The sequence below is a fragment of the Pan troglodytes genome, chromosome 5 (assembly GCF_028858775.2).
Source record: "Pan troglodytes isolate AG18354 chromosome 5, NHGRI_mPanTro3-v2.0_pri, whole genome shotgun sequence".
Taxonomy (NCBI): Eukaryota; Metazoa; Chordata; class Mammalia; order Primates; family Hominidae; genus Pan; species Pan troglodytes.
Genome location: NC_072403.2, coordinates 179,244,832 through 179,259,481, shown reverse-complemented (window position 1 = coordinate 179,259,481; position 14,650 = coordinate 179,244,832). Strand labels below are relative to the sequence as shown.

The window sequence follows — 14,650 nt, the reverse complement described above, 5'->3', positions numbered from 1 at the left end:
CTGCGCGGAGGATTTTGGTTTCTGATGTGCACATGAATGGCTAGAAAAATTCCTCCGGGAAAGGAAACACCCTCGTCTTTAATGACTCCTTCTTCTCATATTTACTAAAACTCTGAAGCCCTCATACATCTGTTTTCAAAAGGCTCCAATCCTGTTCCATAATGAGTCCACGGTGCCTGGAGCACACGTGTGATTGCATTATTTTACCTACAACAGGCTAAAAGCAGTTAGAGCTTTTATTGTATTACAAAACATTTTGTGTTTCAAAAAATTTCGAACACCAGAATCCTACAATTTTAAGAGCTTGCTGTCTAGAAAAATGCATTAATTGTTTCTTTTGCCAATATGAAGGTTACAAATGAAAACCTGCTTTAAAAAAAAAAGGAAAGAAAGGAAACAAAGGATTAAAATGTAGGCAATGTACTGGAAAGCAGTGACTTCGTCACCGAATTGCTTGGTACGTAAGGAGTGAGTGGGGTGGGGGAACTGATGAAAATAGCTTCATTAAGCAGACGGGGCAGACGACACCCACCACCCTTCATGGGTGGCAGAGGGGTGGGGATGGAAGATGACACAGACTGATCTGGAACCACCACAGGCGCAACACCCGTTCATATCCAGACGGCAGATGGAGTGGCCCCACTGGGCGCTGGTGGTGGGTAGGTGGGCGCCCTCCCCTCAGCCCCGCCCACCCTCACTGAGACCCTCTGGGGCCCCAGCTGCCCTCTGAACCATGACAACTGTAACAGCCAGCAGGAGCCTCGGGGTAGTCATGGTTGGCAGCCAGCCGGCCCAGCATCCCTCCTTTGGTTGCAAAATATTGACATGGTCTGAAAATCTCTAGGCGAGAGTTAAGGAAGCCAAACCTGTCATTTAAAAGACAAGATCTAAGTAATACCCAAAAAGAGGGTTACACATTTGCTTCTCCGAGAAATATGGCATCAAAACAGACTCAGATAATAGCACATGTTGCTTTGACCCACCTCGCACTCAGCTTATTACTACTAACCATGGCTTAATAAATTCACTGCTTATTCCACAATGCAACCTCAGGACATCTCACCCGCCCCTGTGACTCATCTTACCGAGACAAGCCTGGAACAGTGATGTTCGTGCTGTAGATTGGACCGAAGAGTTTACGCAGAAGAAAACATCTGAGTGACAATTATATGCCTGATGGATGTTTCTCAAACTAGGGACTCAGAATTGAAAAGCTATTCCCTGCCAAAGAACTCACTTTAGGGGCCTCTTATCATGCAAACAAAAATAAAGGTGATGCATTTGTAATTGCTCTAGGTGGTATTTATTTACAAAGCACAATGGAATCAAAAGTGCAGCCCAAACCAAGAAGTCAAGGATGGTTGGACGGACATGGCCCTTGAAGTGGTACTAAGAGCCTTTTCTTTACCTGCATAATAACTGCATGTAGGTCTTGAGTGCATGACTCTGCATGACACAATGCATCCCTAACTCTGCTCCACCTCCACTGGGGACACAGGCTATGGAAAGTAAGATGCACAGGACAAATCCATGAACAGGCAGATAGGTGAGTGTATGTGAAGCAAGGAGGTCAAGAAGAGGGTGCAGCATTGGCAGGAGGGTCCACATGTACAACCTTGCAGGGTGAGCCCACCTGATCCATGCCAAGGAGCCAGAGATGAGTGCCAGGTAGAGGCGGCTGTCCCAGGGCAGGGAAGACATGACCTAGGGAAGAAGGGGCACAGCCATGGGGCTGGACTTGCAGCAGGAAGGGAAGAAGATGGAGGAGAGGGGCAATGAGGACTGCACGGGGTCAGGCCTGGCAGGGTCCTTGAGGAAGATCTAGAGTTGAGATGCACATGCTGGTGCCATCGGCCTGTGTGCCGTCCTGAAGTCCAGGGGAGATAGGGTGGCCTGGGGAGAGGATGCAGGGAGAGGAGAAAGAGAAACCCCACCTGGCATCAGGAGCACCACTGCATGTCAGGGTCAAATAAAGTTGGAGGGGCCAAAGTGAGGCAGAGATGGAGCTGCCCACCTGAGAGGGAGGAGAGCAAAGCCCACTGCCCGGGCCCTGGAGAAGGGCTCGTGCTACCTGCAGGAGGCAGCTGAGAGGCGTCTGCTGCATTGGCTGCACAGGGCACAGGGCAGCCTTCTTGAAGACAGCTTGGTGGGATGGGGGCAGGGGCCAAACTCCAGGGGCTCCAGAGTGAATGGGAGCATTGGAAACAGGCAGAAGACCAGGTGGAGAGAGGGCAGAATACGGAAGTGGGGTTTGGGGTTTGCATCCATCTCACTTTCCTCTTTACTGTTAGATGGGAACAATCTTCCACTTGACCCACGGCAGGCCCAGGGCAGGGGTGTGGGTGTGCAGCTCCGCTACTGGGAGTGGAGTTTAGGACAATCAACAGGCACAGCCCAGGCCAGGTCCACCTTTGCTGGGGAGGGTGGCTTCCACCTTTGAAACTGGTGACAAAGGGTTGGGGGAGACCCAATGCCCTGGGCCCTGGAACTGGCCACAGAAGATGGCAGAGCCCCTGCAACACCACATCTCCTGAGCAAAACTTCCACCAAGGCTGATGGGCACACGTGAGTGGGGAGGAAGGAGGGCGGGTGGAAGGACCCCAGCCAGAGCCGTGGAGAGTCAGGCCTGGGGACAGCTCAGAACGATGGCCCATGCCTCGGATGAGTAAATCATGAAACAAAATTCCATGTAGGTTGACTCAAACCCAACAGAAGTTCATTTCTTGCTCACACAGTAGCACCAGGCACATGGAGGGTCAGTGTATTCAGGTTCTGCTGTTTCCAGCAGCTGCTTCCAAGGTCTCCTGTGCCTGCTTCCTCCGGCCTTCAGGAGAAAGCGAGTGGTTTTGGGCACCAGACCTGGAAACGATGCATTTCACCTGTGTTCAGGCATCTCCGGCCAGACCTCAGTCCCATGCCCCACAGAGTCCCCAGCGGCTGCACAAGGTGGCTCAGCCGTGGGCCCAGGAGGCAAGGGTGGTGGGCAGCTGCCCACACCACAGAATGGATGCTCTGTAGCTGGTTAGAGTGAGTGGCGAGCAGAGCAAACAGCTGACGGGAGAGATCTCGGAGCACTAGCTCTCCCCTGGTTGCACCCCCAGCCCCGCTGCCAGCCACGTTGTCTCTATCACATTCCCTGGAGAAAAGTAAGTAAGGAGGCCCAGAAGGCTGAAGGGCAGGGCCACGGGGCTGGTTCTCAGAGGGCACCCCTGGCCACGGCCTCTCAGGCATCCGTGTGAGATGGTGTCAAGTCAGGTCTGCAGAGGACTAGAGAGAGAGGGGTCCTGAGAAGGCTTTCCCTAAGGAGAGGCTGCCTCCAGGCAGCACCACCTCTCCTGCCCCACCTGGACACCTGGGGGCCCAAAGGCAGCAAGGACAACCATGAAAGCCAGCTCGCCCAGGGTCACACACACTCCTCTGCCATCCTAGTGCACAATCAGATGTGCCAGGATTCACAAAGGTGGAAAAGGGAGGTTGCCTGGAATGTTTATTTACCTTTCTCCTTAATTTTGGACTTGTATAATGAATTCTGGTGAGTAGAGATTACATCATTTTACATATCTTCTTTTTATTAACTTAATATCCTAAAAGTCATTCTACATTATCTGCCATAAAAATATATAGATGCTGTATTTCCTGATTTATACATATATTTATTCTGCTATGTATATGTTCACACAGCAAAAAAATAAAATAAAATAAAATAAAAAGGAAAGAGCCAATCTACTATTGTGAATGTTAAAAGCAACAAGGAGAAAAATGAACAGCGGCAATAGTGCAGTGATATTTTTCTGAAGATTTTATGCCACGGGTGCAAGAAGATAGTATAAGATTGTATTAATTTCACATACTTGTTATCCAAAATAAACTGTAGAGTTTCCCCGCTAAGACATACATGTGACATTTGTCCTTTGACATGTTGCAGAATTAGGGCAACAGCCGGGAAGGTGAGCGTCTCCAGGAGCAGGTGCAGGCGCTGGGAGGCAGCTCCCGCACCAGAGGGCAGCAGCGCCCTGTCCAGGGCAGAGGCACCCCTGGACGGCTCAGGAGCTCGGCTCCTGGTGAAGCCAGGACTTTAGGAATCGCATTTGCTCCCCACTGGCGTGAAGAGAAGTGCTAGCTCATCTATTTACATTCTAGGTTCAGAAAGGGGACCCCAAAATGTTATGTGAAATCCAAGAATCCAGTTCATCTTTCAATGTTAGGCAGAAAAATGAAACCTTATTCAAATGTTAACACTAATTCTAAATACAGTATTCTGAACATGTAGATGGACCGGCCGTGGGCACTGTGGTAATCATCAGTGGGCTACAGGAGAAGAGGCCCCTGTATACAGGGTGCATCCCAGGTGACCCCAGCCTTGCGGCACAGGGCCAGCCGTATCTCCGGAGAGGCCTTGGCCTAGTGGGCTGCCTCGGCTACCGCTTACCTACAGCTGGGGAGATGCAGACCCTCCCCTCTGGTTAAAGAGAGGAGTCCGGCTGCCTCTCCTCCATGGAAGTGGTTTTCTCAGTATCTCTCCCCCTTCTTACATGGTGTGTTTGTGATTACTGCGTGCACATGGACACATGGCCACCCACTGAAGAGCATCCCAGACTTTCCTTCACCTGGCTGTAACCATGTGACTAAGTGAAGGCTCCCACCTTGGGAGCAGAAATGATTTCCACAGCTTTCCAGTTGTGTCTTTAAGGCCACCTGCTTCCCGCATCCTGCTTCTTGTTGTCTAGAATGGAAATGGGCTGGAAGGAGGTACAGCAGCTCCCTTGTGCTGAGGACAGCCTCAAGGTGAGGAGAACAGCACTCTGCCCATCATCCCTGACTGTCCACCTGGACTCTCAATGAAGAGAGGAATCAGCCAAGAAGTAGAAAATAAATCGTTCCTGCCTTAACTCTTATATGGATTTACCTAAATAAGACATCAGGAATATCATGCTATTGGCAAATGCAACACAAGGAAGAAGATTGCAGCTGTGCATACTGAGTCATAAGCATGAAATCAGGTCACAGCAAACCACCCTGAGCTCTGCAAACACACCAGAGCGAGGGTGGCCTTCGTCCGAATGCTGCAGCCTCTTTATTCCGTGAGATCACAAAGACTGAGTGCGTCAGATTCTCAGAGCAGCCAGCGGAATGTAGAATGCAGACCACCCCAAGCTCTGCAAACACGCCAGAGCGAGGGTGGCCTTCATCCGAATGCTGCAGCCTCTTTATTCTGTGAGATCACAAAGACTGAGTGCGTCAGATTCTCAGAGCAGCCAGCGGAATGTAGAATGCATCAGGGCAGCTGTGCTCTGTGAGGCTGCAATGACTCAAATCATCTAATGGTAAATGTAAAATGCCACCTCCTTCTGTGTCCTACAGGAGAATGCGCCCCAAGAATGAGATTAAGACAACAGAGAGCCCCGCTGAAGTCATGAGCCTTGAATGCTCTGTTTATACAAATAGCGGGCAGAATAGGGCCTGGCCTCCCCTGGGCTATCACAGCTGCTTTCTGCTGCCACAGCTGAGATCACCATCCCGAGGTCCACAGCTGAGAGGGGGATGTCTCTGCTTTGAATATGGAGGCCACTCAGACTTGGGGAAATTCCCCACTTCCCTGTCAGAGAACTGGGAAGGGAGGAGATGCCACACCTCAGGGCAGGGGTCAGGGCAGGAGGTGAACCACTGGGATCAGATACTGAAACTTGCACCACGGGTGGGTGCTGGAGCTCAAGGCTGTGCACAGGTGGGTGCTGGAGCTCAAGGCTGTGCACGGGTGGGTGCTGGAGCTCAAGGCTGTGCAGGTTAGATAGGCAGGCGTTGTCTCACCGGGGACCACAACCCTTCTCTGTCATCTCTCTGTGAGGTCTGCACCTGAAAAGCCGAAATGGAAATGAATGTTTGGAACATAACTTATTGGAAAGGGAGAAACTATGTACAAAGAAATTCTCACATGTTTCAGGTTAACTTTAATAGGAAAACATGCCCTACCTTCAGGGAAATAGATGTTAGGGGCTGAATGGTGTCCCCTTAACATTCATATGTCAAAGTCCCAACCCTCAGAATCTCAGAAAGTTGTGATATTTAGAGACAGGGATTTTAAACCGGTGATTAAGTTAAAAGGGCCTTTTCGGTGGTCTGTAATCCCATCTGACTAGTATCCTTATAAGAAGCATCAGCTCACAGAGGAAAAGCCATTTGAGGCCTCAGGAGAAACCAACCCTGCCAACACCTTAACCAGCCTCTAAAAATGTGAGAAATAAATGTGTTGTTTAAGCCACTCAGTCTGTGGTATTTTGTTAGGGCAGCTCCAGCAAACTAATGTTCTAGCAGACTATACATGTACACTGCGTTCATTGAGACCACATTCTCTGTACACATATCTCCAGAATGCCTGTAATTTGCACACATCACCACAAGTCTTAAAAGGATTTGAAAATATTGTGTTTTTCTGGCCTCATTTAAAATCCAGTCTGTCTGTCCTGAGAAGCAAATCACGTACAGTTTGCAAGGTAATACTTAAGTACCTAAATGTTGAGATTTACATACAGTAAGATCTCACGTATCCAGAAATAATTGAATACTTGGAGGTTCTAACACATTGCCCCTATTAACAGACAATTCTGACAAGCGCAGATAGCTGATTTCCCCACCAAACATATAGAATAATGTTTGCAATGAGTGGAGAGGAGGACTAACGGCAGACACAGTTAAGGCTCAGGAAGAGACGGCCAGAGCCTGAGAGCAAAAAGATATGGGGAGAATCAATGGGAACCACTGAAGAACAGCCCCTTCTATCTTAATGTCTCCTGAGAGTGTCAGGTTACCATGGCACCTGTTCTGATGCCCAAGACAGCAAGAAAAATGATGTAACCTAATGTACTACATTTAAGAAGAAATAAAGTATGTGGTATATTTTGGAAACATTTTTATACATCTTAGCTAAAATGTTTAAAAGGTTATTGCTTAAATAAGTCAGCTTCATTTATCTGAACATTTAAATTATGCAGAGAAGCTCATCTCCCAGCTTTGGCAAATAAGCAAGATGTTTCTGTGCCAGTTTTCAAGCATGAATCATCTTCATAGATCACACCAGCGCATTGATCACATCGAAAGAAGTGTCTGGGTAACCACTCCTTTGCTTTGATTTCTAGAATCAAACGCTAACAGATTTGAAGGACATGAGAAAGCCTGAATACCATCCTCTCCAAACAGTGGGCCCCTCAATCTGAACCTTGAAGCTGAAATACGATTCCTACTTCATGTACAAAACACATTTTTTATTTTGCAAAGCCAAAGCCATGCTTTAAAAATACAGACTTTGAATCTTAAGACATTATTTTGCATTTTAAAGAGAGATATAGTTAAAGCTTACAAGAACAATATAAAGTTTCAAATAACACAATTGTCAGGTTTAAACATGTCGGTATTTTTGTAATTCATGACAGTTCTTTCCTTTTTTTTTTTTTTTTTTTTGAGATGGAGTCTCGCTCTGTCACCCAGGCTGGAGTGCAATGGCACGATCTCGGCTCACTGCAACCTCTGCCTCCTGGGTTCAAGCGATTCTCTTGCCTCAGCCTCCCAAGTGGCTGGGATTACAGGCACCCGCCACCACGCCTGGCAAATTTTTGTATTTTTAGTAGAGAGGGGTTTCGCCATGTTGGCCAGGCTGGTCTCGAACTCCTGACGTCAAGTGATCCGCCCATCTTAGCTTCCCAAAATGCTGGGATTACAGGTGTGAGCCACCATGCCTAGCCCATGACAGTACCTTCCTAACACGTGTTTGTATTTTTGTAACACAAGTTGCTATTTTTCTAACGTTCATATATTTACATAGCCCTTTAAAAACATGAGTTCCATGAACTTTCTATGTCATTGAAGAGAGCTGTTAAAATCTGATTCCATCACAAATTTCAGACCCCTTTAAAATCATTATCAGAAGCCAGCATAATTCCAGCTGTCCCCTAGCTAATCTGCAGTTCCTCATAACAAAAGTCTTCAGCCACACATTGCTTTTCAACCACATTAAAGAAACGGAACAAAACTTCTTTCTACATTGTCTCAGTAAAGTTGCTTTCTTTAAAAAAAAAAAAAAGTATTCTATTTATTTAAAAAATTAAAAACATCTAACATTTTAAACTGTACAATAAACCCCAACTTCATTACGATTCATTAATCAAATCTCTCTTGAGTCCATTTTGTTTGCTGGAACTCCGCTAGGCACTCAGAGCACAGCTGTGAGCAAGATTATTCTAGATCCTGTCTTCATAGCACTCTCAGCCTAATGGACGTTTAGAGAAGAGACACTTACGACAGAGAACAGCTCCCAGGGAAATCAAAGCAAAAACCGACACTTTCCTAATGGCCCACTACAACCTGAGCTGCTTTATCCAATTGGTGACAATTGTCACCAACACCTGTTCTGCCATTGTCCCCTTCTTCCCGAAGCACTTCCAGGTTGTGAACACTTGAGCTTGTCTTTCCACCTCCGTTTTACAGGGTCAGGCTTGTTGACTGTATCAAAGGGAAATGAGAGAAAACACTAGCCGGCCAATCCTGCTGCTTATAACCAGCAACAATAAACAATGCTGATAGATTAAAATGTTTAAACATTTGCCTAAAATGAGTGATGTGTGGGCTTCCATTTGTTTTTTTTCTGTTTTTGTTTTTCAAACCACTGCCATCATTTTGTGCTGTAACCAAAAGACACTGTGATCTGTGACCGCTTCATGAATATTTCTGAAAACGTTTACATTTGTCAACAATTCACCTTAATTCAGCATTTCCCAAAGGCTGTTTTGTGAAACACCAGGCGGATATATACCCTAGAGCTACAAAACATTCCTTGCAAAGTGCTGGAAAATGCTACCTATCAGAGACCACCCCACCCTGAAGAGATCACACAGCTCATGAGCACGTTAAGTCCCGCAGGAGAGACGCTTGCTTGATTTTGCTTAATTCCCACATTTTCCATGCATACCTGGCCATAGACTTTTTTTTGCATAACATCTATGAGTATGTTTCACACATGCCTTAGGGAGACTCAGCTTTCTATCACATAGTGAAGGACGACGCATTGTCGTTATCTGCGGTCTCACTGGTCTGCCGAGAAATGTTTTCTGAGTACCTCCCGGCACAGGAGAAGCCTGAGGACTTGTACTTCCTTCTCACACACCACAGGTCCTTCAAGATCTTCAGAAAGTAGTTTCTGAACTTCTGCCCAATAAAAGCATAGAGCACAGGGTTCAGGCAGCAGTGCAGGAAAGCCAGGACTTCTGTGACAGTTTTCGTATAGCCAATTAGCTTTTCGCTCTGGCAGGATCGGTTCATTTTACCCAAATTTGCAGCCGTCACAAGCAGGACCATGTTATGAGGAATCTGACAAGCCAGAAACACAAGCACCACGGCTATGATTACACGGATGGCTTTGTGCCTTTTAGAATTCTGAGCTTGCACCAAGGTTTTGACAATGAACGTGTAACAAAATATCATGAACATCAAAGGGATAAAGAAACCAAAGAGTAGCTCAAGCCCCAACATCAGCAGCTTCCACCTGATGGGCTCCGAGACAGTCTGGTACTTGGGTTCACAGACATCGCTGCCTTGGGTGTTGTATTTCTGGTTGAAGACAAAAGTTGAGCTGGAGATGATGACTGACAGCCCCCACACAACAAGGCAGATGATTTTGCTGCGCGGTAGTGTTCTGGATCGGAGCCGGAATGACTTAGTCGCCTGTACAATGGCGATGTACCGGTCCATGCTAATGCAAGTCAGGAGCAGCATCCCGCAGTTAAAGTTGATGGCATAGATGCCTTTTAGCAACTTGCACGTGGCATTGCTGAAAACCCACACACCGGTGGCATGACTCACTGCCCAGAATGGGAGAGTAAGAACAAAGAGGATGTCTGCAATGGCCATGTTCAAGAGATAGACATCTGTCATAGACCTGGCCTTCTTATAAAAGGCAAAGGTGATCACCACCAGAATATTCCCCAGGAGGCCAAAGACACAGATCAAGGAGTAGGCAATCGGTACAAATAGCCTGGAGAACTGCCTGACCTCCTGCAAGGAGCACAGTAACGTTTCAGAATCAACTGAGTAATATGAAGTATTGACTGACACAAAATAATCTTCACTGGAGTCGAAAACATCGCTGAAATTCATTGATTCCTGGAAAGGAAACAAAGATAGTTAGCTGCAGTGCAGTGTTCAAGTAGCCACAGTGAACCCAAATTATACCCCTTGCCAAAAATAAAAATCTTACCCCGCTCATTGTGGGCAGAAAAAATGCAAGCTGGTTGTAGAAAAAGGAGTGTATGGTTCAGCCCCTTCAGCTCACAGGCAGCGGTAGCAGGAAAGTGGAAGTGACTCTAAGAAGGAAAGAAGGCAGAATGCACCACAGTTAACACAGGTATTCCTGGAGAGCCAGACAGTTAAGTTACCAGCATTCCATCTCGTGTGAACAGAGTGCACAGCACACTATTTCACATACAAATATTTATTGAGAATAGGCATCAGCAACCTCTTTCTGTAAAGGGCCAGATAGTAAATATTTTAGGGCTTTTCAGGCCATATGGTCTCTGTCACAGCTCCTCAAATCTGCCTTTGGAGCTTGAAAGCATCTACAATTACATAACTGAACAGGCCTCGCCGGGGTCCGTTGGCTAGAGGCTATAATTTGCCAACCCTTGATCAATTGTTTAAATAAGGTGCTCTCAGAAATCCACAAGTTTTGATCTGCACAAAAATCTTTACGCAAAATTTAAAAACATTCAACAAGATTTTACTGAACAAAATCTATAGAAGTGTGAAAGTGCATAGAAAATGTATAATTCATAGTCCCGGGCTTTAAATCGTTCACAATATATGTCAGTGATGATCACCCTTGTGGGCATGTGAGAATCTCCAGTAGAATTTAAAGTTTGACTATGAGTGCTGTTCTCAAGACACACTGAACAAGCTGCTCCAGCCTGGGAAGGCACTGGAGAGGAATGCACCTGCTTCTCCACAGCCGCAGACCTTTCCAGTAGACATTCCAGGTCACAAGCATGAATCTGCTATGGCAGAGGCATCCTAATCATCAGAAATCCAAGTGCCAGAGGAAAGGTGGAGGCTGGCACAGTTAGGAAAGACTTCCTGGAGGAGGAGGCTCTGATCAGGGTCCTTGGAGAATGGTGAGGCTATGGGCCAATGATTGACAGAGAATGGCCATCTCCTTCAGGTGACCAGCTCGTCTCAGGCTGAAGAGCAGTCCTGAGTCATGAGCCCTGTATGTTTGTGAAACAGCTGAGCAACCAGCCTGGCTGAATCAACTGGATTGTCCGGAAACAATAGAGTATACCATGTGCTGGGAATGCCAGCAGGGGCCGTGCATGGGTCCACATGGAGTATACCGTGTGCTGGGAACGCCAGCAGTGGCGGTGCAAGGGTCCACATGGAGTATACCGTGTGCTGGGAACGCCAGCAGTGGCGGTGCAAGGGTCCACATGGAGTATACTGTGTGCTGGGAACGCCAGCAGTGGCGGTGCAAGGGTCCACATGGAGTATACCGTGTGCTGGGAACGCCAGCAGTGGCGGTGCATGGGTCCAGGCTGAAGAAGTTTAGCAGGAGACCAGGAAGAGCTGGAGCGGTTGTGGAGCGCCTGAGGATGAAGTGCTTTGAAATCCACCATTTGAAGCAAACTTAAAAAGAAAGAAAAACCCTTCGCTATTCTCAGGCTCACTCCTTCTTTCCAGCATTGTCCATCATCCTGTTTATTAACACGCCCTGGACGTCCCCCAGTAAAATCCATGGCCTGAAACGCTCTGATATTAACGTTGGATGTGCTTCCCAGCCAATCGCCCATCTTCCTCCTCTTTTCCCTGCTCTCGCACCACGTGGGCCTGGCCATGCCAAGCGGGAGCAGCTAGGGAAGTGCAGCCCCAGGTGCACAGGCAGAGAAAGTGGAACTGCCCTCCTCGCCCCCCACACTGTGTCATATCAGTCCTCACTTACGAGTCCACGTGGATACTGACCTTTTGGAGGGGAAGCCCATGTAACACAAAGTTCACCCTGAATTATTTTCCAAACCTATTTCTTACATAATTTTGATTCTCATTTCATTATTTACTCCACCCCATTCCTTCCCCGATGCCTGGAGTCACAACTTCACAGTGAAGAAGAGATCGGTCCTTCACTGCCCCTCAGTCACCGCTTTGGGCCTAAAAAGCTGGAGGAAGGTATGGAGTCACCTCTGCACTTTTGTAATCCCAGCAGGTATACAGTTGAGTGCTTTAGAGTATGCAGAAGAAGCATGGTATAGACCCCTGTGTTGCAAAAGCATGTGACGAGGTAATCATATCAATCGAAAGAAGCACAGCAATCAGAACACCACTGCTAAACTTCAGCTTCCAGCCATGGTGGATCAACAGAGACCAAAGGCACCCTGCTGCATTAAACAACTAGAAAAACCTACAAAATGAAACAACAATTTTCAGACCTTAGCACTAGGCATCACAAGATTATGGCTCCTGGCAGGAGGAGAACAAATACAGTGAGAAATGATACACACTCTTTCTAAGCTGCAGAGCATGGCAGGGGTGGAGGGCATGGGAGGTGAAATATACAATATGTAAAATAAAATACACCAGTTGGAATTACCATTTGGATGTTAAAACTATATATATATATACACATATATCATATATAATAGTATCAACAATTATATATACAATTGTATCATAAAATTTAAAATACTTATGGATAGCTCTAACAAAACTTATGTGAGATTTATATGCTAAAAACTACAAAACATTGTTGGCAAAAATTAAATAAGACCTAAATTAATGGAGAAATTTATCGTGTTCAATTTTCAATGACTTATTTCATGTTCAAATTTATCAATGATTCAATTTCAAGATATAAGTTCTCCCCAAATCGATCTGTAGATACAACATAAACTAAATCAAAATTATGGTAGGGTTTTTTTTTTTGAGAAATTGACAAGTCAATTCCAAAATTTATATAGAAATTCAAGGAAATTAAAATAGCCAAAACAATTTTGAAAAAGATAAAAAAAAATGGAGGACTCACACTACCCAATCTCAGAGCTGACAAGGAACTACACTAACCGTGACAGTGTTGGATTTCTGAAAGGACAGTTACATAAATCACTGGAACAGAACAGAGGCCAGACATAGATCCACATATAGATGGCAGACTGATTTTTAACTTAGGTGCCAAGGTAACTCAATGGGAAAAGAACAGTCTTCAGTAAATGGTCCTGGAATGACATGAACAAAAAGTCGATCCTTATTGCTTACCTCACACCATTTGCAAAAGGTAACTCAAATGAGTTATAAATCTAAATGTGAGAGCTAAAGCATAAAACATCTAGAAGGAAAAATGGGAGAATATCTTTGTGACCCTGGAAAAAGAAGCTTCTTATATAAATTGCAAAAAGAATGAACTGTAAAAAAATTGATAAATTGTACTTGATTGTACAAAATGTAAAACTTCTGCTCTTTGAAAGACACTCAAGAAAATGAAACATATATATATTGAATAGAAAAAAGTATTTTAAAGCTTATATCTGATAATAGGTTATATCCAGAATATACAAATAATTTTTACAACTCCCCATCAAAAACATAAACAATAAGAAACAGGGGGAAATGTGAACAGGCAATTCACCAAGGAAAATACATGGATGGCAAATACACACACAAAAAAGACGCTCAATGCCATTAATCATGAGGAAAATGCAAATTAAAACCACAATGAAGGCTGGGCGCAGTGGCTCAGGCCTGTAATCCCAGCAATTTGGGAGGCCGAGGCAGATGGACCACTTAAGTCCAGGAGTTCGAGACCAGCCTGGCCAACATGGTGAAACCCCATCTTTACTAAAAATACAAAAATTAGCCAGGCGTGATGGCGTGCACCTGTAATCCCAGCTACTTGGGAGGCTGAGGCAGGAGAATCAGTTGAACCCGGGAGGCGGAGGTTGCAATGAGCTGAGATTACGCCACTGCAGTCCAGCCTGGGTGACAGAGAGAGACTCCGTCCAAAACACACACACACACACACACACACACACACACACACACAAACACACACACACAGAGATCCCACTGGAAGGACTAAGATTAAACAGGGGGCAGGAAGCTGGGAGAGGACATGGTGCATCTGGGGCTCTCACACTTTGTTGGTGGGACTGCAAGATCACACAGCCACTCCAAGGAGACAGTGGGGTCCTTTCTTGCACAGCTGAACATGCATCCACCATAGGAACCTGCAACCGACTCCTACATGTCTACCCAAGAGACATGGGAGGATTAACACTGGAACATTCCCAGCAGGTTTATTCTTAACCGTCCCAAACTGAAAAAGACCCAAATGTCTGTGAACTGGTGAGCAGATAACCGAGTTGAAGTGTATCCATACAATGGCATACACTACTCAACCACGAAAAGGAACAGGCGACTAATGCATGCTCCAACGGGGGTTACTCAAAACCTTCGCTCGGTAACAAATCCAGGCAGAAGAGACCATGCACTGCATCATTCCACCCCTAAAATTTCTAGAAAAGGCAAAATAACAGTGGCAGGAATGAAATCAGGGATTGTCATCAGGACGGAAGAAGGGATTGGCTGGGGTTGGGCGACACAAGGGGCTTTTGTGGTGGCAGAAATG

General features: G+C 46.0%; 1 protein-coding gene across 6 annotated transcripts in view; it reads right to left on the bottom strand.

Moving 5' to 3' along the window:
- Positions 1 to 3,555: 3,555 nt before the first annotated feature.
- Positions 3,556 to 14,650, bottom strand: part of CCR6 (C-C motif chemokine receptor 6) — a 32,174-nt gene continuing 21,079 nt past the window's right edge. For 5 of the 6 annotated variants that reach the window (XM_016956626.4, XM_063813675.1, XM_063813677.1 and 2 more), the window contains 2 exons: positions 10,244 to 10,349; positions 7,239 to 10,149 (listed from right to left, as the gene is read on the bottom strand). In XM_016956626.4, coding sequence (XP_016812115.1) covers positions 9,034 to 10,149; positions 10,244 to 10,252 — 1,125 coding nt within the window. In that variant the 5' untranslated portion in view covers positions 10,253 to 10,349 and the 3' untranslated portion in view covers positions 7,239 to 9,033. Of the gene's footprint in view, positions 5,854 to 7,238; positions 10,150 to 10,243; positions 10,350 to 14,650 lie in introns of those variants that run through there. The other variant, XR_010158252.1, reaches the window with a different exon arrangement.